Genomic DNA, 26,145 nt, shown 5'->3' on the forward strand with positions numbered 1-26,145 from the left:
TTGGCTTTTACTTAGATTACAAGATTTGCAATAGTCTGTCACATTTTGGGCTAGCCTGGGCCAATAAAAGCTTGCCTGCACAGACAAGTTAACTTCTAAGCAAACATCATCTGTCTCTAGTTTGTTGAACATTGTCCAGATCATTAGTGGCAATCCTGGTTTAGTATTCTTTAGTCTTGTACAGTCTTGCTATTGGTGGATCTATTTTTAACGTAATGTGTAAGTCAGAGGATTCAGTTGTCACTTATGTTTTAATGATGTGGACCTTCCTGACTTTGGAGTGATTTATCTGGCATGCTCTTTGCTTGGAACTCCTGTTCAGTTACCGGACAGAAAGCAAAGCATCTGGGGAATATATATACAGGCAGTCCTCAGGCTTACGACACAATTGGTTCCTAAAAACCACATAAGTCAAAACGTTGCAACTCGGAACCAATTTTTTCATAAGAAACAGTGTTATAAATGGGGGATTGGATCCTGAACCAAGGTCCGATATCCTATTTTCACCAAAAATACCCCAAAATTTGGTACTCGATCAATTATACATGAGTAATATAGCTACATTAATGTGTTTATATTGTAAATATCAATCATATTGATTTGGAAGGACTTTTTTGAGGTGACTTTACTTGACTTTTTGAAAGGCTCTTGGTTGGACTTTTTGAAGGGTTCTTGGCTGCAGGATCTTCTTGTGTCTTGTCTGCTTTCTTAAAGAAAGTATCCAAGGAAGTTTGGACAGATGTTCTCCAGGGTGATGAGCCAGACAGCAAACTTGTTCGCTGGCATGACATCGCACCAGATCAAGCATTGTAAAGTCGAAACTGGCGTCATAAAGTTGAAACATGGTGTCAATTTATAAACGCTGTAAGTCAAGGACTGCCTGTATATGTATGTGTACACGTGTGTGTGTGTGTGTGTGTGTGTGTGTGTATGTGTGTGTGTGAGAGAGAGAGACAAAGCTGGAAAAAAGTAGGTAGTTATTTATTTAGAGTTGGTAAGAAAGTTATGTGAAAATGATCTCAGGACACAAATATTGCTGATGCTTATTGGAAAATGTTCAGTGGGGTACAGGAAGAGCAATGGTAATGCTCATCTGCCTTGCTTTTATCTATGGCTTGCTATGGAGTGTTTTGGATATTGCTGCTTGTAGTTGTGGGTAAGGATTGGAAAAGACAATTTTGAGGATTTTTTAACAACTGTCTGCAAGTGCAAGGTACTGGACACATTGGCCTAGGAAACCTGTTCCAGTCCTACGTTGTTTTTGAGATCTTCATTTGCCATTCCTCACCACTACTTCTTCCTATCTTCTGGAGATACCTGAACCATCTGCTCCCCGTAACCCATCATTGCAGAACAGAAGCTGTGTGCACACACACATGTACAGAATATGCTCCACCAACCACTTTCCTTTAGACAAATCCATGTTGGGAACAAGGACTGCCATGAAGCAAAGGGAATATTTAGTGTTTTCAACTCCAGGCCAGCTGTTGTGAAGCCTTCTGAAAGAAATTGCAAGGGCTCAGAGCTGTCCTCTCCTTTCTGCCCCTTTCTTTTTTGGTTAAAACCTTCCAAACTCATCAGTGTTGTTGAGTGGCCCAACAAAATAAAGGTCAGTTTGATGCCCCGACTGTTCTGTTTAGCCATGCAGAGAGTGAAAGCCTGGGGTCTGGGACTCCAGTATGGACCTCAGCCCATAGCTGCTATGAAGAGTGGGTAGAGAGGTGTCTGAAGGATCCATGCCAGGTATATATGTTCCAGTTCTAATATTGTAGATGGTTTTAATACTGTAAGGCAATGTGGTGGGTGACAATGATAAGAGAAAAACCCAAGTCCCCCCATAAGAATATCTTTCCATTGTTTTACTGTCCCTCGATATCACAATAAATAGATCACTGTATTACAAACATAGAAAGGTATCTTCTGGATTAAATAAAACACTTTTGTTTGAAAATTATTTGAGAAAGCCATAAGACATCATCATCTCTCTTCCTGCTCTCCATTTAAAGGAAGTTTTTACTTACCTCTTAAGAATAAAAGATTCTAAATGGCCTAGGGTATAAACCTAGAAAGTCAAAACTAAACTAGTACAGGAGAAAAGACACTAGCACTGTTAATGTGTAATGCCTGTACTTTGTACAGCTGAAAGCAATAAAAGGCTTACTCTGTAAAACAGTGACTCCTACTCTTGCATTTACTCTGATCTTAGACTGCAAATTATTTGCTATAGAAGCTGAAACTGCAAAACTATTTAGTGTCTTCTCTGATAAGCATGCTATGCCTTTTTTTTTAGCTAGCTTTGCACTCTTCTATTCTGTAAGAACAAGCACGCCCAATCTTTCCCCTTTTTTCCTACCTACACCAATAGGAGGATGCTGGACTTCTTGCCATAAGGTGCTCACTAAATATGCCCTCTTCCCTTCTAAACTCAAAATCAATGGCTTGCAGTACCCTCCTGTTAAACTTGATTTATAGCATTAGGGCATTATTATTTTTCCAAACTATCAATCTAAACTCAAGGTGCCTTAACATGTCGACAATCCCAGCAGTGGAGCTTTCCACTCTACTAACCCAAAAATTATTTGGAAATTACATTGTTTTTTACATGCACAACCTCCTGACCAGTAAAGCAAATTCTCAAAGACCAAAATGCCATGAGGCAGAGGAGCTCCTCCTATCTTGGGTAAGGCAGCTGTGACCCAGGAGTGAGAATCTTGTACTGATAGTATCTTTGGACAAACTTTCGGCTACTTCAGAGATCAACTTGATCCTCTTCACTGCAGGTTGATGATACTCTGTCTAAAATACTCTAACAAGGAACGCTGCGCCTGAGAAAAGGTTATGGCTATTCAGTTAATTCCACAGACAGTCTTCTCCTGAATGCCCTCCTTATACCACTCCCAGCAGTAAGTGTCCAGTTTACAGGCTACATCAGGGCCGATTAGACCTTTATCTTCCAGGTCTTTGATCACTGCCTTCAGTGATTCTCTGCGTTGTCGATCCCTGTCTAAAGCAGTCCTCAGACTCTCCTTGGCATCTTCAAGCTCACTGATTACCTGATCTAATTTACATTTCAGTTTCCTTGGACTGTCCATTATGCTGTAACTGTGCTCCTGGAAACAAAATTAAAGAGCATTTTAGACACTGTCATCTTTTCCCAATGCACTTGCACACATCTTTACACTTAGCAAGTTTAGGTAGTGCTGCTTATTCTTAGGTTGTTCTGATCTAGTTAACAATACTTATTTAGGTATCTATTTTAACTTGTATGGTTAGAAAAATAAATATTTTTTGTGTTATACTAAACCTATCTCCCATGATGCTCAAGCATTTATATTAAGAGGTTTAGCTAAACTTGTATAACCTTTAAGTTTGGAATGTAGTTTTAACATTTATTTGGTAAGGGGTTTTCTCCCCCTTTATACCAGCCATAAAGAATGTACACATTTTGCACTTTTATGTTAGCACCTTTCAAAACTGGCAAACAAATGGCAGTAATAATTTGTATGTCTGGCCCTTTTTGATATTTTTGCATTTCTGCTTTTAAAATAAGTATATGGGACTTAGCTAAATCCATATAGTTTATATGTTGTAAACAAACCAGTATAAATAAACGTGTGTAAAACAAACTGTTCAATTTACTCCAATGTAATTACTGCAGCAGCACGGCAGACCAAAAATGTGTTAAGGTACACATTTTGTGTTGTATCTTGCTAATTGGTTATGGGCTTTTTAGTTCTACTCAGACTTTACGCTTTGTTAAATCAATCTTCCAGGCTTTCCTCTGCATTAAAAAACAATTATTAGTCAACAGCTAGAAGAGTTAAAAATGATTAGAAAGCCAATCCACTACTTATTTCACAAGGAAAACAGCGGTGCGTGTTGCTTGCGTGCTAGCTACTGAATCACATCCCGAACACTGGAACAACCTTTAAAAAGCCCTTCTTTCTGACAAAAAATAAAATGGAGGCAGAACATCTGTTACCATAATACAAATAAAAACAAAGGCACTAGTCAAAATGCACTGTTGGCCTAGAAGCTTCCAAGTCCTTCAAGTTACTCCAGCAGTTAGCACAATCCACTGTCTTCCCTACTTGGCTGTTTCAAACAAGTCACTTTACCTACCAACACAAGCTGAGATTGAAATCCCCCTGTACAAGCAGCATCATCCACAAGCTGGTGGTTGTGAATTGTCACTGGCAAAGTTTTCAGGGGAGAATGTCTTCTGCCATGACCTCTTTCACCTTTACTCTGTGAGAAATATACATGTCAGATCTAAGTGACTGAGAAAGTTGTATCACAGAGAATTTGGGATTTTGCAAGCTAAAGGACTGCAACGTGTCCATGAAGGGAAGGAACCAGTAAGGAACGAGTCTCACAATGAATCAACAGGCCTTAAAGCATTCATTCAGCAGGACACTTCTGGTAATGACATCTTGGTCTCTTCAGGGGTGGAAAATTTTACCGAGTCCCATCTATAAGTGTGGTTTCCTGGCTCTCACTTATTTGTATGTTATTTAACTTTGGTCTGTATTGCAGTTGTCCCCAAACAAGGCCCTCAGTATACTAAGCAAAAACAGTCCCTGACTTGTATTTAGCTGGAATTGAAGTGATCAGCTTCACCTTTCTTTTCTTACCTCTTTTTTTAAAAAGGTACTTGGTCTGTTCCTTATTTGGATCCCTAGTTGTTATTGCTTTCAAAGACATGATCCTACACTCTTGTAATTCAGGCAAAACTCTTACTGAAATGGAGTTAATGGAAATTCTGTTTGAATAAAGGAAGAAGGAATAAGCCTAAATGGAAGCTGATATTTCTTGACCCTTTTTCCTCCTAACACACAATGATAATCTAGACAGAGGAAACATCATCTGAGTTTTATGTAAATCATGGGGAAAATGCCCATCAGCGCTTGCTGAAACAGCAGGGTAAGTGAAACAGTATATATGGATTGCAAAGACAGACCTACCTGTAAGAGAGAAGGAAATTCAAAAATAGAAGGCACAACTCCAGGCTTAAGTTTGATATTGGGACCTCTTGTATCAAAGTCAGATTTCTTGAAATGGCGTGAACATAGCACATCTGCTTTTTTAGGCTCCCAAATGCCTGGCCTCTTCACTGCCAGCACCCACTTTCTTTTGGTCTCCACATCAGTAGGGAATCTAGGGTAACAGACATATGGAAGATCAAGTTGAATACAAGTGTCAGTCAGAGAGTAATGCCTCCTATTTTTTTCCTCAAACAGATATTATTGAAAAAATATTAAACTTGCATGGAAAACATGTACAGCACTGCTGAACACCACTATTTTTCAACATATCTCCTTCCTCATTAATGACCTTTTCCCATCGGTGAATGAGGGCATGTATCCCAACATTGTAAAAGTCCTTGTTGCAAAGCCAGTGTCAGTCTCCATTGTTTCACTGTCACCCCAAAACTTTCACCCTCGAAGTCTCTTGGTCCAACTGTATGATGAGGTGGTGCCACCTATCTAAATGATGAGACTGCCTCTATGGTGACCAAGCTGGTATATGGGCCAGCATTGCTGTGCAGAAGCAGCACCTCAGGATAGTCTCTTTACATGCAATGTTTCAGTTTCTTCATGGTCGTGACACAGACTCTGAGTTTACCATGGGTCCCTTATACAAGAAATCAACAAGAATACTGTCCACGTCCCAGAACGTAAGTATTGCAAGGCATTGCTGACCCTTGTATATAGCTATGCTACTCTGGATTGTCCCTGGCTTTAGATAAATCTCCCTAATGCACAACTGAAAAAGAACACATCTGCATGTAATATTGAGATTTCTCCTTTAGAACATGCATAGCCTGCGTGGAGTCTGACATCCAAACTGTTATTCAGTCCCCTCTCCAGTCCTTTTTGAAGCTGGTTCTCCAAAAAAGGCGATATGTGGGTCTCATTTTCATAGTAGTTTGGGGTCAGAAGGGACCTGAACAGATCATCTAGTCTGACCCCCAAACTACTATGGATCCAAGAGAAAGAGCCCAAGATTGGGAGTGTGTGGCTCAGTGGAGCTGATGCTACCCTGAATGGGAGAGGGCCCTGGGTTCTAGGTTGAATCCTTCCTCCCAGGGGGAAGAAACTTCTCCAATGTATTGCTCTCCATCCATTCTTTCCACTGACTGATAGAAGCAACGGATGGTGCCTCAGTTTCAAATGGAGTGGAAGGAGAAAGGCCTTGATAATATCTAACCTGTAACATGGTGGTTATAACTCCATACTAGGTGAAAAACCGGGATAACACATATAAGGAATTCATCTCATACCTTTCACCTTCAGCACCTACACTTAACAATACTGAATTCAATCCTAATGCATTAATAGGCATCTTTAATAACTGGGAACATATTGGTATTGTAAATTTTGAAGTATTCAAAGAAAACATATTTATATCTTTTGAAGAAATACAGTGTATATTAGGTGACATTAAAATCCCATTTTTCCAATGCCTGCAATTGGGAGACTTTTCAGCACATGCCCAAAGAAAGGTAAACCTCAGTAGAAATTTGACGGAATTTGGGAAAATACTGATCACAACTATGAAACACACAGGCCTAGTCTCTTATACAAAATAATTTTAAATATCCATATAAGTAAAAGCACTGTTTATGATGAAGTGGGATATTAACACTGGATCAGAAATTAGTACTGAACCAATACCATCTGGATACCATCTAGAACAATGGTCCTCACACATCCATTTTAACTAAATAAAAGAAAATTATTTAAAAAACTTATATCAATGATATCTCACCTCACTTAAAATTAAAGAGTCTTTATGGTACAGTAACAGGCTAGCATAGGAGGCAGTCCAGTCAGTTAAGAGGACTCTACATGTGGTGCACGTATCCCAGAATCAAACTGTTCTCGAAGAAGGTTGGAGGTATGGCGAGGGAAATAACAGGATGCCAGCTACTAGGTCCTACCTTTCAGAGGACTCGTATCATATCAGTCATGAGGAATTGATCACCTGTCTTCTAGTGGCTACAAGAATTACAGCTGCAAAAGCCTGGAAGAGAAGTAACACCCCCTAAAACCACTGACTGGTTTCAAAGTGTTTGGGTAGTTTTAGTAACAGAAAAGTTGTCCTATCAAGTCAGTGTTCTGCAGGGGAGAAGAAATGAGATGTTTATTTAGAAATTTGGTGGAAATTCTTGGAATTTACTTTAAAAAAAAAAATCTGGCTTTAAACCAGAAAGTTTGAGAAATGTTGTTTAACACCAAAGGCAAGGGGAAGATCTCTGAATAAATTTGGAATCAATTTTAAATTTAGAAGCAGAGGTGAGTACAAGTCCAAGTCCTAAGTCAAACTACTCAGTCTGAGACTTGCTTATGGACAGAATTCATAAGCCCTCAAGGAACTGGCCTGGGGAGTACAAGAGTGCCAATGGTTATTTCAGTCCCTCAGCCAACAGTCATGTTAGACTATTAGTAGGGATTATATCTATATAAATTCCCATTTCAGAGACGACGTCAAACACTTCAGATTTCGTAACAGATTGGACTAATTTCCCCAACTTCAACTTTGGCTGCCCTAGAAGGGATTTGTATACACACAAATATTTCTTGCTCAGAGAATATGAAAACGATCTCGCAATTCTCATGAAAGGAAGGTGCATATTCCTTCTGAGTATCCAGTTTAGCCAATGCAAAACAGAATCAGTGCAAAATGAGGCTTTTCAGATTTCCAAAGCCACAGATCTGCACCCAAATCTGAATTACCTGGGCTTGGTCACCAATATCAGTATAGTTTGTGGCTATGCTGCTTAGATGATGACTTTATCTGTGTCTAGGGTAAGCCTTGGGATACTTTTTAGGCTACACAACTGGTAACTGACTCCTACCTAATTTTGACAAACTCTCTTCGTTTCTAAGATGTTAAACAACGTGGCAGGCACCGAAGTTTGGAAAGAGCTAAAAACAGTATATAGCTAATGGCAAGCAGCAGCCATCCTAAATCACTGACTTTATAAATGAGATAAGATGTATGAGCAAATGGAAGAAAGAAGGTGCTGGAGAGGGGGCAGGCAATGGGGAGTCAAATCGCCTGACCCTGACCTCCATTGTTTGCTGCCCTCCCTCTTGCCCTCTCCCTGCCATCCTCCTCCCCTGGCACGCTCCAGCCGTGTCCGAGCCTGGGGCGTGGGGCCAGCGTTTACTCCAGCCCAGCAGCTGGAGCCACTGCCACTGCCACAGCTGTTACCAGGCTGGGCTGGAGCCAGAGCAACCCGCATGCTGCGGGGCTGGGGCCGGCGGCGGATGGCGTGCAGAGGGAGCAGGGCCCAGAGCCGCGACCGCGCCCCGCCACAGCCCGGCCCGGCCCTTACACGTGGAAGGTGAGGCCTCGCCGCTTGGAGCGCGGCAGGCACCGGGAGGCGCAGCCCGCCGCGCTGCAGCTCTTCACCATGGCGCGAGCGCCACATCCCAGGCTGGGACGAGGCGGCAGGGGCAGAGTGAGACCGTGCAGGTACTAGGGGCAGCGACGCTTCCGCCCCGTTTCCTGAGCCGGAAGTATATCGCCCTGCGGGGGATGCGTGTGCAGCTCGGAGGCCGGAAGTGAGTCTTTTTCCCGCCATAGAGAGGAGGCGGTAGGGAGAGAAGGGGTAGCCTCTCTGGCCCAGCTTTTCCTCGGTGGTTGGGAGCCATGGCGGCAGCGGCAGGCAAGGGCGGCGGGGCGGGCTGTGAGCACTATCGCCGCGGCTGCCTGCTCAAGGTAAGGCGGGGCTGGTGGGCTCCGCTGGGAGGCCGAGGCTCCCTGGGGATGGGAGTGGAGTGGAGTAGCGGTTGCTTGGCACCGACTCGAGCGCGGTGGGGCGGGTCCCTGCCCTTCCCCCCCTTGTAGCCGGGTCCTGTTTGCGCTTGCGCGGAAACGGCGCCGGGCGCCTGCTGTCTGCGGTGGGCGGGCTGACAGTTGTGCCCCGCAGGCGCCGTGCTGCGCGAAGCTGTACGCGTGCCGGCTGTGCCACGACAGCGGCGAAGACCACCAGATGAACCGCTTCCAAGTGAAGGAGGTGCAGTGCAGCCGGTGCCAGAGGATCCAGCAGGTGCGGCGCATGGGTCTCGCCCTCCGCCTCAGGCGCGGGCTCCCTCGAAGGTCCCAACGGCGCGGGGAGAGTGGGGTGCTTTTCCGTGGCTTTGCCCGGCAAGGCGGGGAGGGGGCAGGTGGGGGTGCTGTCGGTAAAAGTTTCAGACCTCTTGTGCTGCACCCGTCCCATTAACAAGTGAGGTGGTTGCTCAGAGCCCCTGGTCCAGCTTATGTACACACTTTGCACGGATGATAAAACTGTAGGAGAGTAGAGCTGGCAGTCACCTCGGGAGCACCTCTAGTCCTGCCTACTGCTCACGTCAGGACCACCTCTATCTAAACCAGTGGTTCTCAACCTTCTTAGACCCAAGGCACTCCTTGGAAAACTCTAGTGCTTCATTCTGCTTTTAATTTTTGACTACAGAAAAAGTATAGAGCAATTCTTTTGTTGCAAACAAGTTGGGACAACCCCAACAGATTGGAGTGCTTTTAGCACTGTGGAGTCCCATTTGAAATCTCTGGGTTTGTCTTGTTTGCCCGTCTAACAGTGCTAATGTTGCATGGCACCCTTGAAAGGATCTTGATCTTGAAAGCCCATGATACCGTGGCTGAGAATTGCTGATCTAAGCCATCCTAGACAAGTGTGCATCTAACCTCTTCTTAAAATTGCATGAACCATTCTCTTGCACAACTACAGGCATAATGTCTTCTTCCCCTTCTCCCCACCCCCAAAATAAAACAAACAAACAAACCAAACCACCAGCAAAATTAACAGTACCACACACTGTAACTGGAAAGCCAGATCTTCCTGCTCCATCATCCTATCCCCTCCATAAATTTGTTCCTGCTCTTTAGTTCTTGTTTCATAATCTAGCTAGTTGTGAAGCTCTGCTTTTATTTTCCTGCTGCCAAGCATAGTCCTTTCCAATTTCTACTGGCTCTGGGCTTCAGAGCACTTATGCACCACTTTCAGATCACATGTGGGGGTCTTCTGGCCTTTCAGTAGTTGCTCTTCATATTGCACTGTAGGCATTACTACTCCTAGATTGTCTGTGTCCAGTGTTTTATACAATCTCTTGAAAGCCTCCAATGAAGGAGATTCCACAACTTGATTCCACAACTTGTTTAGGCAGTCACTTCCGCTCTCGCTGTTTTAACAGTGAAGATTTTCCTGATGTTGAATCATGGGCTAAAACTGCTGTAACCAGAGTCTAGATCTGCAGAGATCTAATGAGCCCAAGTCTAAAACCAGGATTTTCCAAATCCTCTGTTGGCTGCTGAGTGGCTCTTAGTTATCCAGTGTTTGGATAACACAGAAATATCCCAGATTTTAGTATTTGAATTCCCCTAGCCCCATAACTTTTGTTTTGGGGGTACACGCATAATCTTCTGTACCTGAGGCTTCCTGAACAGCCAGGCATCTAACTAGTACTTAACTCCATCACCGTCCACAAACTAGGGATTTTCCTGTCTGAGTTGCCCCAGAGGCTTAACCTATGATGCTTACTTCTGTTTTCTTTCAAACGATGGCTGTAACAGTAAGTGGTGCTGCTTGTTTTCCCCTCTTCATCTCCTTTCTAAAATAGGTAGTTAAAGCATGTGCCCAGTAAGTTGGAGACCTACATGCATTTTCTTCCTCTTTCTCAGAGAATTCAAACTGATACCTCCCAGGAGAGTGGTGTGAACCCCAGACAGTAAGAAGTTCTGGTATGGGAGCACTGTCACTTCCCCTTCTTGAAGCTTTTCCTTTGATCGGAAAGCACCAGCAGAACTCATACTCTAGGGGCTGCACCAGGGTGAGCTACAGGCCTTCTGGGTAATATGCTGTGTAGATGCCCTCCCTACTGTACTGTACAGCACATCCATATGGGCACTCCCCTACCCACTGCACCACGACTGCTTGCATATGTTAAAAACAAATACAAAAATCTGCTTTATTGGAAGAAGTAGCATGTTGCGTCAACCCAGCTCTGCTGCATCTGTATAGATTGGGTGTTTCAGTGGGACTTTTTGGGTGCTTTTATCAAAGACTGATTCAATCAGCTATTAGATGAAAGTGCCAAAAAAAGACCCACTAAATTGGCTGATCTATACAAATGTTGGGCAAGCCAGGTCCAGCTAAGGTGCTGCCTTTTTCAGGCATGCATGGGGCTTGGCATTGGAAAATGCTGAGTTTAAAGACAGCACCTTCTGAGTTTTGTTTTGTTTTTGTTGTTGTTTGTTTGTTTTTTAAGTGTCTGCAAGCAGCCTGTGTGTCTGTAGTCCCGGCCTCACATTCTGTTTCCTGCATAGTACTGCACTGCCCCATTTCTTGGGAGAGCAGCAGATGGAGGAGGGTAGGAAAGCCAGTAGTCTCTGACTGCAGTTGCAGCTGGACTGACGTGGGTCAGGGGAGGAGCAGTTGGGCAGAACCATTGGGTCTCGGCTTACCCCATGCAGCCCATGGGGGATTATGTGGGCCACCAGTTGGACAGCCCTGCTGTATAAAATGCTGTAATAGTCATTGGAATGGGAACCCTGCCTCCCCCCTTTTCTCTACTACTTATAATAATTTTTACTTCCTTCTTACCTATCCACTCAGTATTTTTTAAATTAGATCAGCAAGAAGGATGGAGAATGCCCTTACCCCAGCCTGGTGACTAGAGCACTGTCCTGAGACATAGGGGAGAGAGATTTTATTTGAATTTAGGTCTCCTACATCCTACATCCTGGTTGAGTGACCTAACCGCTGAGTTATTAGGTAAAAGGGGGACAAATATCCTTTCTATCTCCTGTGTGTTGAAAGAGAGAATGGGATTTAGGGTTAGGATTTTAAAAGAGAGGACTTGGGCAGTTTGTCTTCAGAGGATTTCTGAGCTATGGATTCCAAGTGGAGGAAGGTGTTTCACTGTAGCATGCCATGGCCCCAGAAAGGCAGAGTTTGATGTGGCCCTATGGTTAGATGGTTCCCTGCCAAAAAATGTTAGTGGGTGACTACCATTCTGAGGTACAGAAGTCCTCTTTTTTTTCCCCCCCCCTCCCTCCCCCCCATTCATTGCATAGGGAGACTGTGCTGAGTGCAGGCCTAATGGGTCACAATTTATTTGTGCATTCAGCCTAAGTCCATTGGTTCTTGTATTTATAATATAGGTGAGACCTTTGTGTCTCTTCTGTAGCTTCCAGGCACTTCACGTGTTCCTGAGTATAGAGCTCTCACCTAATACCATGGGGTCCTTTGCAAAATCACAATAGATGCTAAAACCAGGCTTTGTCTTTGTTCTTCTGCTGCTTGCACTTCTGGAGTAGTGCCATGAGAAGGTGCTTATGTTTGATTCCCCTTTTTCAGGTTGCTGCCTCTGTAGTAAGAATACAGGAGGGGAAAGTGTGGACTCAGACATGTGACCTCCTGTCTTGTGCCCACTCAAAGCTCAATTGCCTGACCAGGCATGGCAAACCTTATGTACTTTTTTGTGGGGGGGTTGCACTGTGAGTTAGAGTTAAAAGACTAGTTCCCAAACTGTATGTAGCAGGTCTAAATACAGACTTATTTTAATACTGATTGTCTAGATTCTGAACCTCTATACAAGTATTTTTTCTGTGGACAATGGTGAGGCAGGTTGGAAAACCATGTAAAATCTACATGACCAGTCCTATACTTTGAAGGATAATAGTCCATACTCACCAGTTCACTCGCAGTGAAAGCAGCTCAGTACTGGACAGAACTAAAATAATTCAATTCTGAGCCTAATGGTTAGAGTTTTTATTACTTGCATGTTTACTTGTAGGCTCAACAAAGTTGTGAAGACTGCAAGAATTTGTTTGGAGAATATTACTGCAGCATATGCCACCTATTTGACAAAGACAAGAAACAGTATCACTGTGAGAAGTGTGGAATTTGTAGGTACTGTATTTAAAATAATTCATAATTTTATCCACTGTTCCTCAGAAATGCCTCCAGGCCTCTCTAGCAATTCTGCTTGGAGTACCTTTAAATGATAGCAACCTGGACACTTGCAGCATTTGAAGTGGACGTTATAAAGGAATGGTGTATAAGAATTCAGCGTGCTAGCAGGCAGCTCTGAGTAAAGAGCATCTTCCTTAGAGACACCTGTGTGATTCTCATTATTCTTATGTAATTTTTTCCCCCCTGAATGTATCATGTACACCCAGGTAAACATGAGTGACCTCTTATAGCATTTTCTGATTGCAGACTTATTTAAAAGCATACTGCTGTTTTTAAACATGCAGTTAAAATGTTTTTTGTTATAGGTCATTAACCATCAAAAGACAATCACAATGTTTAAGTTAGCTTTCTTATATTAATAATGTGCAGGTGGCTTAGGAGTACAGGGGAGGAGAATCCTTTCTGCTGAACCATCTGTACAATGTGCTTTTTCATATTTTGCATTTGTGTCACGTGAAGAACTCCAGTAAACAGAATAGAGCTCCCTGCTATGAGTCTCAGATCTCTCGTTGCTGCAGGAAAATGTCTTTAATTTTCCACTGTTGTAAATGTTATTTAAAACTCTCACACATCTTAATTTTGTTAAATCAGCCTCTTTAGTATTCTGCTCTGATTCCTGGCAGCACATCAGTTCTCTTTTAATATTAAGCAGTGGTATAGAGCAGTTAGAGGAATATGCTGCCGCAATATGTGGCAAATTTGGACTCTGATTTCTGTCATTAGATGAGAAGTGCTGATGTGCCTTCTTACTTCAAGGACTAGAACATTAGCATAATTCCTTGGAGTCTCTTTCCAGAAATGGGGTTTAGATTAAGTGCTACTTAAATGCAGAATTTTGAAGAAGTTAAACTATGTTCTTGTAATAGGAACATGTATCTAAAATTGAATCCCTAGTCTTAAATCCTGTTAATTAAGGGTACATAGGCCTGATTTTTCTAGGAAATGCTTGGGGTAAATTCTGTGGCTATGGGTGATGCCTTTAGTATAGGCTTCTTTTCAGTCTGCATTCCTAACACTGCCCCTATTGTAAATGTGTGGTCCTGTTACATGCCAAAGAGAGTGAAAAGTTGGTGGGCCTTGTTAAACAAGGTAGCACCACCATGAACGTGCTTTAAAGCTTTGCTAATTATGATTACAAATACAGACTAGACTAGAAGGACTTTTGACAGCACTTTGTGTAATTAGTTCCATTTTCTTAGTGAGGCAAATGTCTGTTTGCTAGGCTATATTACTTCTTAATGTTAAGACATTTTCGTCTTTCCTGGATGCACACCCTTAAGAACCTCCCAGACGACATCAGAAAGTATCTTTCAGTCTGTTACCTCCTTTCAACAGTTATCGGTAGCAAAGATGTACTATTTTATTTGGGATGAGAATCTTTTGTGTTATACTCTTTGCTAAGTTCCAACCCTTTTAAAAATATAAAACTTTCTTGATTGTGAAAGGTGAAGTATTTTTTAATTAAAATGTTATTGTGGGAAACAAAATACAGTTGTAGGGAAAGTGATAAGCCATTTTTCATTCGCTGTCTCCTTAGGATTGGGCCAAAAGAAGACTTTTTCCATTGTTCAAAATGTAATTTATGTCTAGCCTTGAATCTCCAAGGAAATCATAAGGTATGAGTGTAACAAAATATAGCTTGACTTAAAGCTTTGCTTTTATGACAGTGGGAGCTGATAGGGATTAGCTCAGCCTGTGTGTCATGAAAACAAGTGCTACACAAACTGTCCTGCTTCCAGTTCATCTGTTCTGAATATTAGTATAAGTTATTTCTGGATTTCTGCATTAATGTCACAGTTTGTCATGGTGGATTATTTAGTATGATTAAATACTCAAAGCTGTGAACAACTCACCTTGAAATGTTCTAAGAAATGTTGTTGGTGTAGAACAGTGAGCGTTTTAGGAGTCCTGTAAACCAGCAGTTCTCAACCTTTTTGATGCCACGGTTCACCTCTGGCTGCACGCCCTGCCTACCTCTGGTAGTCCTTCCCCACCAACAGTCTGAAGGTCCTGCTGGTTCTCGCACCCCATAGCTCCAGCACAGGAAACAGCAAGGTTGTATTAGTGCTGCTTAACAGAGCTAAGTAGCCTGCCCACATTCTAAGGTGGCTTGGCTGTGCTGGAGCTAGCATACACAGAGTAACCTAATGCTGGAAATGTTCTGGGAGGCAGTATAGCTGGGCTGATCCACCTGCAGCAGTTTTGTTGCCTGCTGCTCAAGATAACTGCCATAACCATTTTTACACATTTAGTTAAAAAATTTAGTAGTACAGACCACACTTTAATGGGCAGAATTCTAAATAGTATGTGGCAGCAAGATTTCACACACCTCTTAGCATATTCTGGTCAAGTTCTAGATCCATGTATTATTATGCAAGTATCTACATTTCTCTCTTCTATTTCTTTACCAAGTGCATTGAAAATGTCTCCAGGCAGGACTGTCCAATATGTTTGGAGGTAAGTGCTGTGCATTTAAAAATGTCTCATCTGCTAGAATTTTGCTAGAAAATAAATTACATATTTTAATTGTGCATGTTTTACTTTTAAAGTTCTTCTCCATTGGCTTTGGCTTTCTGTACATTGTTGGTGCTTGTAGGGAAAATTTTAAATGCTGATGGCTGTGTCTTTAAATAGGACATTCACACATCACGTGTTGGAGCCCATGTTCTGCCATGTGGACATCTTCTCCATAGGTAAGGTCATTCACAGAATCAAAACCATTAGAGATGGAAATATCTACCAGATCATCCAATCCATTCCCTGGCGCTAATGTAAGTCTGTCCTCTGCTGTTCCCCAATGACTGAGTTCTAAATGTTCCAAGTGATGAGGGTTTTAGCTCTTCTCTCAGGAGATGCCTTCTTGTCAGTATTTTCATGCTCATCGTAAAATTTTCTCTTATAAAATTTCTTACATCCTCGTGTATTGCCTTAAGTAACCCTGAACAATGAGTGATTTGTATCACCCTGATGCTACAGTGAGGTCAGTGAAGTAAGGTATTAAAAAAAAAAAAAAAAAGAATAAAGGTTGTATCCTCTAGCAAACTAATCATAGCAGGTGCTGGGGAATATATGACAGGATAGATCACTAGCTATGCTACACCCTGTTCATCTATTCTTCTTCCAAAGCATCCACTACTACCACTATCTAAAATAGGATACTGGCTTAAATGGGCAATGTGTGGGGTGGATGGCTGTGTGGGGTTGGGGAATTTGGCATGGGGCAGGGGGGGAGAGAGGAGGGGGTGGGGATGGCAGTATTAATTGACACTGCTCCTCTACTGCCAAATTTCTGGACCTGTGGGAAGCCCTGCAAGCTGGATGCCATGGGTCCGTGAGACAGATTTGGTCCATGGGCTGGAGGTTGAGCAGCCCTGTCTTGGAGGCATAGGAGTCCCTTCAAGGAGTTTATTGCATGGTGGGAGCCTTGTTGTCACTTAACTAGCATATATGTTTTTAAGTCTAAGTTTTTTGCCTTTTTTGTTGTTGAAAGCTATGCAGACTTTTTTTGCTTAAAAATATTCACAGATCTTGTAATGGTAATACAGAGTACTAACTAAATGCAGTGCTTTGGGTATGTATGTAGTAACAGAGTGCTATATCACTCCTCCGTACCCTTCTATATATGCAGTCCAAAATATCATTCTCTTTTGACCTGCTATGTCACTGGAGACATCTTTTAAATTTTTATCATCTATTGGTCTCTTTCAGTCTTGCTCGTTCCCAGCATGTTGCATCTGTTTTTTACGCTAGTTTCCTCCGTATAGTATCATGAAGCTTTCTGAACTCAGTTTTGCTTTGTGTTATGCTGGCTTTAAATCCCACTGTAGTATATCTGTCTTCTTTTTTGTTTACAGTAACATGTTAGCTCCCTAATGACTTTTTTTTTTCTAAAGCAAATATCCAGTTTCCTAGCAGCCCCCTAAACACTAAGCATTTTTCCAGGATGCCTCCCCATCTCTTTTTCAGTGCCAGTTACTGCTTTAACTCTAGGTGTTTGAATAGATGTCCACTTTCCCCAGTTAAGTCCAGCTTTTTCTTATCCACAGAATTTACAGGGCTTCACTTTCCTCACATAAATACTGAAGTCCTCTTGTGTTTCCTTTTCAGAACTTGTTATGAAGACATGCTAAAAGAGTGAGTATTCTGAACCCACTACTTTTCAAGTATTGTAGCAGTGTAGATTCCTTGGTTTGAGAGATTTGGCAACCATTGATTCTTCCAGGTCATGGTGTATGCATGAGAGGTCACCTAGACTTTTGATGCATATGTGTAGACATGAGTGGAGGCTGCCCAGACCATCCATTCCCCCTCTAGGGCAGAATCCAAAACCAGGCTGAGTCAGATGTTTGGTGTCTCCATGGTTGTAGTTGTATAAGAATCTGGGAACTGAACCTTGGTCTTGCGTCTGGCAAGCAGGGGTTTTATCGCTGACCCACACGGGACTCCAGTTTGAAAAAAGAGTGAGTGGGATGACAGTCCAATGCTCTTGTTGCTTGTGCAGTGTTTGTAAACAGCTCATTTCTTGTCGACTAATACAGCAGGAATTTTTTCTTTTTCAACCTGACTCTGGCAACAGCTTGCCTGCACCACTGTCTTCCTTACTAAGGCTTTTTTCTTCTTGCCAGAGGTTACAGATGTCCTTTGTGCATGCATTCTGCCTTGGATATGACTCGGTATTGGCGACAGTTGGATGATGAAGTAGCACAGACTCCTATGCCTACAGAATATCAGAACATGATGGTGGAGGTGAGTAGTCAGTCTTTTGCGTAAGTTTGTACACTCCCTTCTAGTCTCTCCCCATTCTTGGCCACTCTAACATCTTGTCTCTGATCCTTTTATATGTCAGAGTGAGCATGCTTCTTTCTGCAAAACATTCAAACGTTTATATTCGTAACTGGCAAATGGAGAACGTTGCTTTTCTCTGAGGGTAACTTGGTTCTATGCTACCTCTTTGGGCCTGGGTTCTGCATGCTAGGAAAACTGAAATTACATGACTGATCAGATCTTGGTGTTCCATGTAGTGTCTACAAAACTGGCACAGACAGTCCATTCTGCCTAGTATTCTTTGGAGTTAGGGCAGGGTTTATTTATTTATTTAAGTAGGCTTTAAAAGAGACTGTATTTGATCAGACATGCTGTCTGGAGTTTTTTTGCAGCAGTCAGATTCGTTACCCACATCACCATTGTTAACTAATGTTTCGTTCCAGTTCTGTCTGCTACAATGGGAAGTAGATTTTGTAGGAAGGATTGGGAGAGACTAGGAGACAGCATAGGCCAAAAACCGTGTTTGACTTTTACTCCAGTAATGGGTCCCACTGACTTCAGCTAAACATTACTTGAGTGCCTAAGGTGCTACTTGATGCTTCTAAATCAGGCCCGGGCAATTATTTTGGGCAGAGAGTTGCTTACCCAGTTTTGGCAGGCTGTTGAGGGCCACGTGGGTAGCCCCACTCCTTGACAGATGCCCTGCCCCCTGGTCATCATCTTGGGACCAACATCCCAAAGTCTTGGGACCAGTGTCCCAGGGCCAGCATCGGTGGGGCCTAGAGCAGGGCACTAGGCTGGTAGGAGTCTGGAGCTGGGCTGGGCTGCACCAGCAGGGAGAGGGGGGAGCTGGCCCCACTCCATAGAGTCCCTGCTGGCTGGGACCCTGTGCTCCTGCCACCCTGCTCTGGACCCCACCGGCACTGGCCCCAGGACACTGGTGCAAGCCCTGTGCTCCTGCTGGCTCCCCGCCAGCTCACACCCAGTGCCCCTGCAGCCCCATGATACAGGCAGGGGGTAGTGCACAACCCTGACCCCCTGCTTGCCAGCAGGGAAGAAGCTGGTGCTGAGCGTGGGGGAAAAGTGGCCCCTCGCCTGCCTCATGGTTGGTACTCCCTGCTGCAGGTGCTCACAGCCCATGCAGGGCTGTCTGGAGCAGGCACAGGCAGCCTCATGAGGGCTGCAGGTGGCTGCAGTGCAGGGTGCTGGTCATGGGGTGGGCGAGGGGCCACTTTTCCCCACGCTCAGCACCAGCTTGTAACCTGCCCCACTGCCAGCCCCTCCCTGCCCGGTGCCCCGTCCTGCAGCCACTTGCAGCCTGCCTGGGGCTGCCTGTGCCTGCTTTAGACAGCCCCTTGTGGGCTGCAAGCACCTGCAGCGCAGGGCACTGGCCATGAGGTGGGTGAGGAGCCACTTTTTTCCATGCAGGGAAGGAGCCCGGGGAAAAACTGTGTGGGGTGGGGAGCGGCCCTTCCTCCGCCCCATGGCTGGTGCCCCGTGCTGCAGGCACTCGCAGCCTGCATCAGCTGTCTAGCGGGCACAGGCAGCTCCACACCGGCTCGGGGCACCAGGTGGGGAGGGGCTGCTTCCCCCCCCGCCAGTGCTTCTTCCCTGCCTGGTCCCGTTTTCCCCCCCACACTTACCTAAGCTGCTGCCAGGGCAGCCATGTGCTCCCAGCCCAGAAACCCCAGCTGGGGGGTGGAGCAGAGCAGGCCATTGTTGTGGGTGCTTGTGAGGCTTCCCCTGGGTCCTACTGCCTTTGGTTCCTGTCATTTTTGACTTTGACTTTTACTTTTTGTCATTTTTGACAGGAACCAAGGGCAGAAAAATACTAATTTTCTACATTTTTTAGGGGCCCCACGGGCCAGATAGAATGGCCACGCAGGCTGAATCCAGCCTGCAGGCCGTATTTTGCCCACCCCCTTTTTAAATCAAAGGGTTAAACCATTGTGCTGCCATTCCTTATCTTGAGTCTTGGCAGTGATGCAGACATAGGTGACTGGTAGGGGGTGGACATAGGTGCACTTGTCCTCCCTGATGGGGCCAGTGCCCCCCTTGCCCCCCACCCTGATGACTGACACTGGTGCTGTTGGTAGGGCTAGTGCCCCCCCCCCAAGAGGGTCGGCAGCTTCTGCGGGTACCCCCCTCTTCCCCCCCCGCCCGATTCAGGAGGCACCAGTCACTCATGGATGCAGAGGTATGGCTGAGTTATGTTTTCTTTATCTGAAAAGAAATTTATCCTCCTAGTCTTGTGTGCTTTGTCTTGGTGGTAAGCAGATTTCAGTGTCTTATTTTGTAGCACACATGCATGGTATGTGCATCATAGCTGCAGCACTTTATGAAGCCTCCTGTCTGTGTTAAGGCTGATCTCTTCTTTATCTTTAATACAGATCCTTTGCAATGACTGCAGTGCCCGATCCATGGTCCAGTTCCATATTTTAGGCATGAAGTGTACAAGCTGTGAATCGTACAATACTGCTCAGGATGGAGGTTGCAGGATGACTTTGGAGCAGCAGTGACTGAGGAAGACTTCATGTACTTCTAGACAAGGAAAGATCAACTCTGTGTGATGCTGATTTTAAAAAAAGACACTCCCCTTGGAACAAGGTGTACCACAGACTTCTCAATTAATCAGGAAATTTCTTAGTGTCGTGTCACAAAATTCTAATTCCTGGCCCTGCATTCTGGTTTCCTAAGATATCATGACTCATAGAGTGTTGTGTGATTTCCCCTCCCCACAGTGGCTGTTGAGGTGGAGATCCATGGTGTTAGAAAGAGCATGGTATCTAATCCATCTGGCTGCTGTAGTGCCGCTCCCTGGAGAATGTTTCGGTTCACAGAACTTCCCCTTGTGGTGCTATGAATCTCATGGTATTCAGTGTACAAGAAAGTCACAGTCTTTTAAAGAACAGCAGAGCTAACTTTTTTTTTTTATCATGCTGTGAAGAAGATGCATGTTTTTAATAAGATAAAAATGACAGTTGTGGGAGCAAGTGAATTCCAGGGCTGCTGAAGACCTGATTCATGGAGGCAGTGGCACCCAGGAAACAAGGGCAGGAAGGATGAGCATTTTGTTCTAAATGAAAATGGGTTGGGAAATTTGGTAGCTTTGAGACCTGTGTTTTTACAAGTGAAGCTTTAGGTCTTTAAGGGTTTCAGTAAGTAGGTGGTTTTTTGTTTCCTTTTTTTGTAAAAAGATGCCTGTTTGTTGGCAGTTGGAGTCCAGAGCTTCAAGTGAAGATGATCAGAAGAAGTGGTTGGGTAGAATTGTTCTTCATCCTCTACAACTCCCAGATACAGTCTGTGTATAAAAGATGCATCTAAAACGAAGCTACTGTAGATCTTAATAAGTGAGTGTAAGAAGGACTTAGACCTGCCACTTGTCCCCACTGATTTCCAGGGTGAGCTGTTTTCTCCATCTGCTTCTGTTTGCCTGCTGTAATTGCACTATCCATTGGTTGCTTTGCCCACCCAATATGTTTTAACTTACAGAGCTGCTGATTCTCTAAAGGCTCATGTACATGCATAACTTTAACATATCGGTGAGACTGTCTTAACTGGAAAGGACCAATACACAATATTCACATATATTTGTCTTTGCAGAATTAAGATCAAACTGCTAACTCTGCTTAGTTTGAGATTTTTGCCAAAATTGCTGCAGTTAATAAAGGGACATTCTCAGGTGGTTTAGGGCCAGTGTTTGCTTTGTTTTAGAATACCTGGTTTCTTGTAGTGTGTTTTTCTTTTTTTTAAAAGGGTGTTTCTCTCTTCCTACCCTGTCCACTCCCCAAGTTTTGGACGCCTAAGAGTTCCACAGGGGCTCTAGTTTGTCGGTCACAATATGAAAATAACTTGGGTGTGTGAAAAAACAGTCGTTTTTTTTTCTATGTCCAACCAGAGTGAAATGTAGAAGTCAGTAAATACTGCACATCATTGTAGAACTACATTAAGTTGCTGTAGCTATCTAGTTCATCACTAGAGACTTATTTTGAATCTGACAGTGTCCTTTTATGCTTGAAATGCTGAGATTCCAATGGCTGTGGTAGTGTAAGTGTATCCTCTCACAGAAACCTACCCATATCTATGTGTAAGCACTTTTCCCCCCCAAAGCACTTTTCTCAATGCCACAAATTAATGTAAAGTGTTATCTCTATTAAAACAGAGTATACTAAACTTAATGTCTTTAGTAGATGTTTTTGGGAAGTGTCAGCTGAATTCAATTTGGGATACAGTAAGACAGTTAATTTCAGTGGTTCTGACTAATGTTTTGCTTCTAGATGCTGGTGATAGAATTCAACTATACCTGAAATACTACCATATTTCCTTGCATACACACACCATTGATGGAAATCAGGATGCATGTTTTAAGCAATGAAAATATGGTAAAAGCAGCTTCTGCAACATAAGCCTCTGTGGGGAGCAGAAAGTAATACTGCATGTGCTGCATCGGGCAGGCCATTGAGTGCCCAGCTCCATAGCTGCTGAGTTTTTGGACACTCCCACAGCAGAGGCTTGTGGTGCAGTAGCTGCTACTGACTTACCAGAAGCCTTTGCCCAGGCACCTGGGGTTTGGCATCACTATTTCTAAAATGGAGCTGAGCCTCAGGTGCCAGGGCAGAGGCTCCTGCTGAATCAGCTGGGTGAGCCTTCAGCTGACTCGGCAGTGCTGCTGGCTAGGATCAGGCTCTCAGCTGACCTGGCAGGTTCTGCTGGCTGCCAACCCAGCTCAGCTCAAGGAGAGAAGAGCATTTGGGCAGCTTTGCTCAGGCAAGAGCACCTGCAGCCTCCTACAGCTAGGAAGCTAACAGAGCAACCACAATGTTTTGCTTCCCCTTACTTCAGCTGCCTGTGTCTTTTTTTTTTTTTTCCTGGGAAAAATACTGCAATTACCAGCATTTTCATTTTTTTTTCCTTCTATCTTTCAAAAACAAGGTTTGTATCTTATTTGGAGGTGTGGCATATGTGAGAAATTCCATCACTTAGCTCTGCCTTAGCCATGCTGTGCTTCTTGACCCCCATGGGTCTTCACACTGAAAATATTTTTGCTGCTGCTGCTTAGTCTTTCCATGGAGGTTCTTTTGTTGGCATCAATTCCATGAATGTCTCTTGCCATGTACTTAGCTGGTAGAAAAATCACAACTGAAACAGGAAGAAGTATTTGATTACTGGGATTCAGTGTTGTAATATTTTATAGTCAGAATATAGTAAGGTAAGCACAGGGACTTAAAAGGTCCTAAACCTACCTTTTCACTGATAGCACAATGACTTGCCACTGCTGGCAAATATGCATTGTTTCTGTGTACCATTTTTAAAAAATATTTAAGCATATTTAGGAATGTTTTTGAGACGTAGAGGAGTAATATAGTTGCTCTGGATATGGGTTTGCCACTAATGGAATGGACTGATGTTTTGTACAGTCAGTTTTGCATTCGTTCTCTGTTGGATTAAATTCAAAGACCTCAAATTGACAGTTGCCCCTGTAGTAGTTTGAATCACTAAATACAAATGGCTGTTTTTCCCTTTGCCTTACTGGAATTGCTGTATTGTTTGGATGGCAGCTAACAAAGCAAGTATTCATATGCTTTGCTGTTATTTTAACAAGTTGGATGCTGTTTCATATGTAGAATAATTGAAGTTTTCTAGGCTTCAGGTCTCTTTTAAAAACAACAGTAAAGTGAACAGTCTCAGCCACATGAAATAAGATGTATTTAACATTAGAAAAGTATTGGGTTACCTGACTTTTCTATGGCTAGACCTATGGATACCTTGGCTTGGTTTTTCTGTTGTTGTGAGTTGAAAGTATTTGTATTAGTGTGCTTTCTCTGTTGCTTTGATAGATGATCTTTAAACTTCTTTCTATGGAGATTCTTTGCTTCATATACCACAGTTTTGCTGCCAGTTGCAGGAGCTAAACAGAAAGAAGGAAAGTTTCCCTACAATGTATCTCTGCCTCAGAGGCAGATGCACATCACTTCTGATTGGCTTGGTATTGTTTTGAGAAGTGGCAAAACTGGTATTTGCGCAGAAACCAACAGATGCCCTTACTAACAAAGGGAAGCACTGCATAGTGGTACAATGGAGATGGTGCCATGCTGAGGCACCCCAGGGTAGGTCTGTGTTGACTTCAGCCACAGTGGTGCACTGTTTGATACAATCTTGCTTCATTCGAACACCTTCTCAGCAGTGGTGCTATCTTCTGCACAGGACTACACTAATGTGGCTACTGCTGTTTTGAGAGCTAGTGTGTACAGCACTAACATGACCTGTTGCAGTCTCCACATAGTGCTGCTGCCAGCTTCTTGCAATGATATAAGCCCAGGCATATGATATTGCAGACTAGTCTAGTAGAGGAATCAGGAGGAATGTAGGAGGTCAACAGATGCAGAAGGGGTGTTGACCTTCTAAATTATAGCACTGTACTTATGATTCAATGAAAACAAGCAACTGCCAGAAAATGGATATTAATTGCACCACTGAAAACATGTTTGACAGCCTTAAAATGATACTGTTTGTGTCTGCCCAGCAACAGCTACATTCATTTCTAACTGGCAGTGCTGTGAGTAGAAAGAGGGAAATGCTATTTCACTCTCCAATAACAATAATTATTTACATCAGATCCAATTGTCAGGACACTGCATATTGCTTTGCAGATACCTTGGCTACTCTAAGCCAGCACCGCATCTTTTAAAACTTTCTGGAAGGCTTTAGTTTTAGTTTAATAATGGGATTTTTAAATTTATTTAAGAGCCAACAACCTGAAAAATTTGAAGAAGAAAAATTCCAAAAATTGAGAATCTCTTAGAAGGATCCTGGAGCAAGGGATATCATGCATACATTTTTGGCTCAAAACTAAAATTTATCATGTTGGTTAATGGCATTTTGAGTGGCTGAAGATGGGGCTTCTCATGTAAGTAGCAAAGATGTATGAATTATCAGTTCATGGCAACCATGAAGATTGCTTTTGAGGCTATACAGGTAGTTAAGGGAGCCACAGGTTTGGGGGGGAAAAAGCAGACATTATGACTATTGGCAGTTTGGAAGCCAGGTTTCTATGAGATTTGATTTTGTGTTGGTTAAAAGCATGCAGAACTGTGGTGCTACAGGAGTGAGACTGGCTAAGACTAGGCTTTCAGACAGGGCAGGAAGAGTGAGCACATTGTTACACCAAATGAGACATTTCACTGTGTAAGAGCTGTGCAACTGGTGGCCTATGGTCTGTATGGCCCCCTTTTTGAGAAGCTAACAGACTGCCCTGTAGGCTCCCACATGTGTGTTACTTCTCCCATTGCTCCTGCTGTGGTGGTTGCTTAAGTCTCCAGGCTCCCCCTTTCTCCAGCTTCTGCATCTGGCCCCCACCCCTGGGGGCAGAGGGTGTCTGTGCTGCTTGTGTGGTAGAAGGAGGGGGCCACAGTAAGGCTTCCCCTGTGATGTGTAGCCCTGAGCTGCTTAGTTAGCCATTCCTGCTGTATGTAAATAGGTCAAACCTTCAGGAATTGTTTAATGAAACAGCCAGAAGTGTCTGTCTGCCCTGTCTTAAGTCCAGGGATAAATATGAATTGATAGGTTCACCTGGCTACTGGAGGAAGAAAAATACTCCAAGCTCCTACACCTTATATTTTTTAAAGTATTATGAAAACATTTAACTATTCCTCATGCCAGCCTTCTCATTCATGATGGGCAGTCTACCATCTTTTTTTCAGTTTGGTGTCAAATGCTGTGTCAAACAAACAGTTCATGCTGTGCAGGGGGCAATGAGAACCCTTCTAAATGTGTTGCATCATGAGCACTGAGGCTATGATCATCCAACATCAACTTTTCTGGGCAGCCTGCATCATCCAGCTGTCTGACTCCACAATCCGGAAGCAAGTTTTATTCAGTACTTTGAAACCTCATGACAACAACAGGAAATGGAAGAGCGAGAGTAGCAGAAACAGCATGTGGGGGACCAAATCAAGAATCCAGAGGCACCCACCCAACACCGGAACACATGCCTCAGTTGCAATAGAATCTGTTGATCCTGGATTGGCCTTGTCAGCCATCTTCAGACCCACAGATAAGGCAATCAAGGGGTTGCCAATGGTGATGAGAGCTCCCGATGGAAAACAGGGTTTACATGTAGTGAGAGAGACCAACACTACCTTCTGCAAAGGTTTCACATGCTGTTGAATTTTGTAACTTGAAATTGCTCATGTGTTTAGATTTTTAGATAGTTTCCATAACTTTGCTTGCATAATCCAAAGGCTGTCAGAAAGCCAAGACCATTTAACAGTACATTACAAAAGTAGAATGCTGATATTCCTCTCCCTCCCTTCCTTTTGTAAGTAAAGTTCATAGTATGGCTGTCAAACATACAGGTCCTAGGACAGATCCACTGCCTGATGCATATCAAATGGCCT

The 26,145-nt window shown here is 43.5% G+C and overlaps 2 protein-coding genes across 2 annotated transcripts; one reads left to right on the forward strand and one right to left on the reverse strand.

Annotated features, from left to right (window-relative positions):
• Positions 1-1,019: 1,019 nt before the first annotated feature.
• Positions 1,020-8,493, reverse strand: THAP6 (THAP domain containing 6). The gene is made up of 4 exons (XM_019534303.1): positions 8,345-8,493; positions 4,965-5,157; positions 4,123-4,248; positions 1,020-3,110 (listed from the first exon to the last, which is right to left on the reverse strand). Exons 1-4 carry the CDS (start codon positions 8,422-8,424, stop codon positions 2,847-2,849), a joined length of 663 nt encoding a protein of 220 aa, XP_019389848.1. The 5' UTR covers positions 8,425-8,493; the 3' UTR covers positions 1,020-2,846.
• A 123-nt stretch (positions 8,494-8,616) lies between these two features.
• Positions 8,617-21,927, forward strand: RCHY1 (ring finger and CHY zinc finger domain containing 1). Its single transcript, XM_019534304.1, has 9 exons — positions 8,617-8,730; positions 8,942-9,061; positions 12,807-12,922; positions 14,523-14,601; positions 15,398-15,442; positions 15,620-15,678; positions 17,093-17,119; positions 17,611-17,731; positions 20,140-21,927. The coding sequence occupies exons 1-9, from the start codon at positions 8,662-8,664 to the stop codon at positions 20,266-20,268; spliced, it is 765 nt and encodes a 254-aa protein (XP_019389849.1). The 5' UTR covers positions 8,617-8,661; the 3' UTR covers positions 20,269-21,927.
• The last annotated feature ends 4,218 nt before the right edge of the window (positions 21,928-26,145 follow it).

The sequence above is a fragment of the Crocodylus porosus genome, unplaced genomic scaffold, assembly GCF_001723895.1.
Source record: "Crocodylus porosus isolate Cpor-Errol unplaced genomic scaffold, CroPor_comp1, whole genome shotgun sequence".
Lineage (NCBI taxonomy): Eukaryota > Metazoa > Chordata > Crocodylia > Crocodylidae > Crocodylus > Crocodylus porosus.

Excerpts from the sequence above, each read along its gene's own strand:
- THAP6 (XM_019534303.1), bottom strand. The coding sequence starts at position 8,424 with ATGGTGAAGAGCTGCAGCGCGGCGGGCTGCGCCTCCCGGTGCCTGCCG. Across the intron at positions 5,158-8,344 it reads CGAGGCCTCACCTTCCACGT|ATTCCCTACTGATGTGGAGA; the intron begins GTAAGGGCCGGG and ends CTGTTACCCTAG. Across the intron at positions 4,249-4,964 it reads AATTTCCTTCTCTCTTACAG|AGTAAAGGTGAAAGAGGTCA; the intron begins GTAGGTCTGTCT and ends TATTTCTCACAG.
- RCHY1 (XM_019534304.1), top strand. The coding sequence starts at position 8,662 with ATGGCGGCAGCGGCAGGCAAGGGCGGCGGGGCGGGCTGTGAGCACTAT. Across the intron at positions 9,062-12,806 it reads GGTGCCAGAGGATCCAGCAG|GCTCAACAAAGTTGTGAAGA; the intron begins GTGCGGCGCATG and ends GTTTACTTGTAG. Across the intron at positions 15,679-17,092 it reads TGTGGACATCTTCTCCATAG|AACTTGTTATGAAGACATGC; the intron begins GTAAGGTCATTC and ends TTTCCTTTTCAG.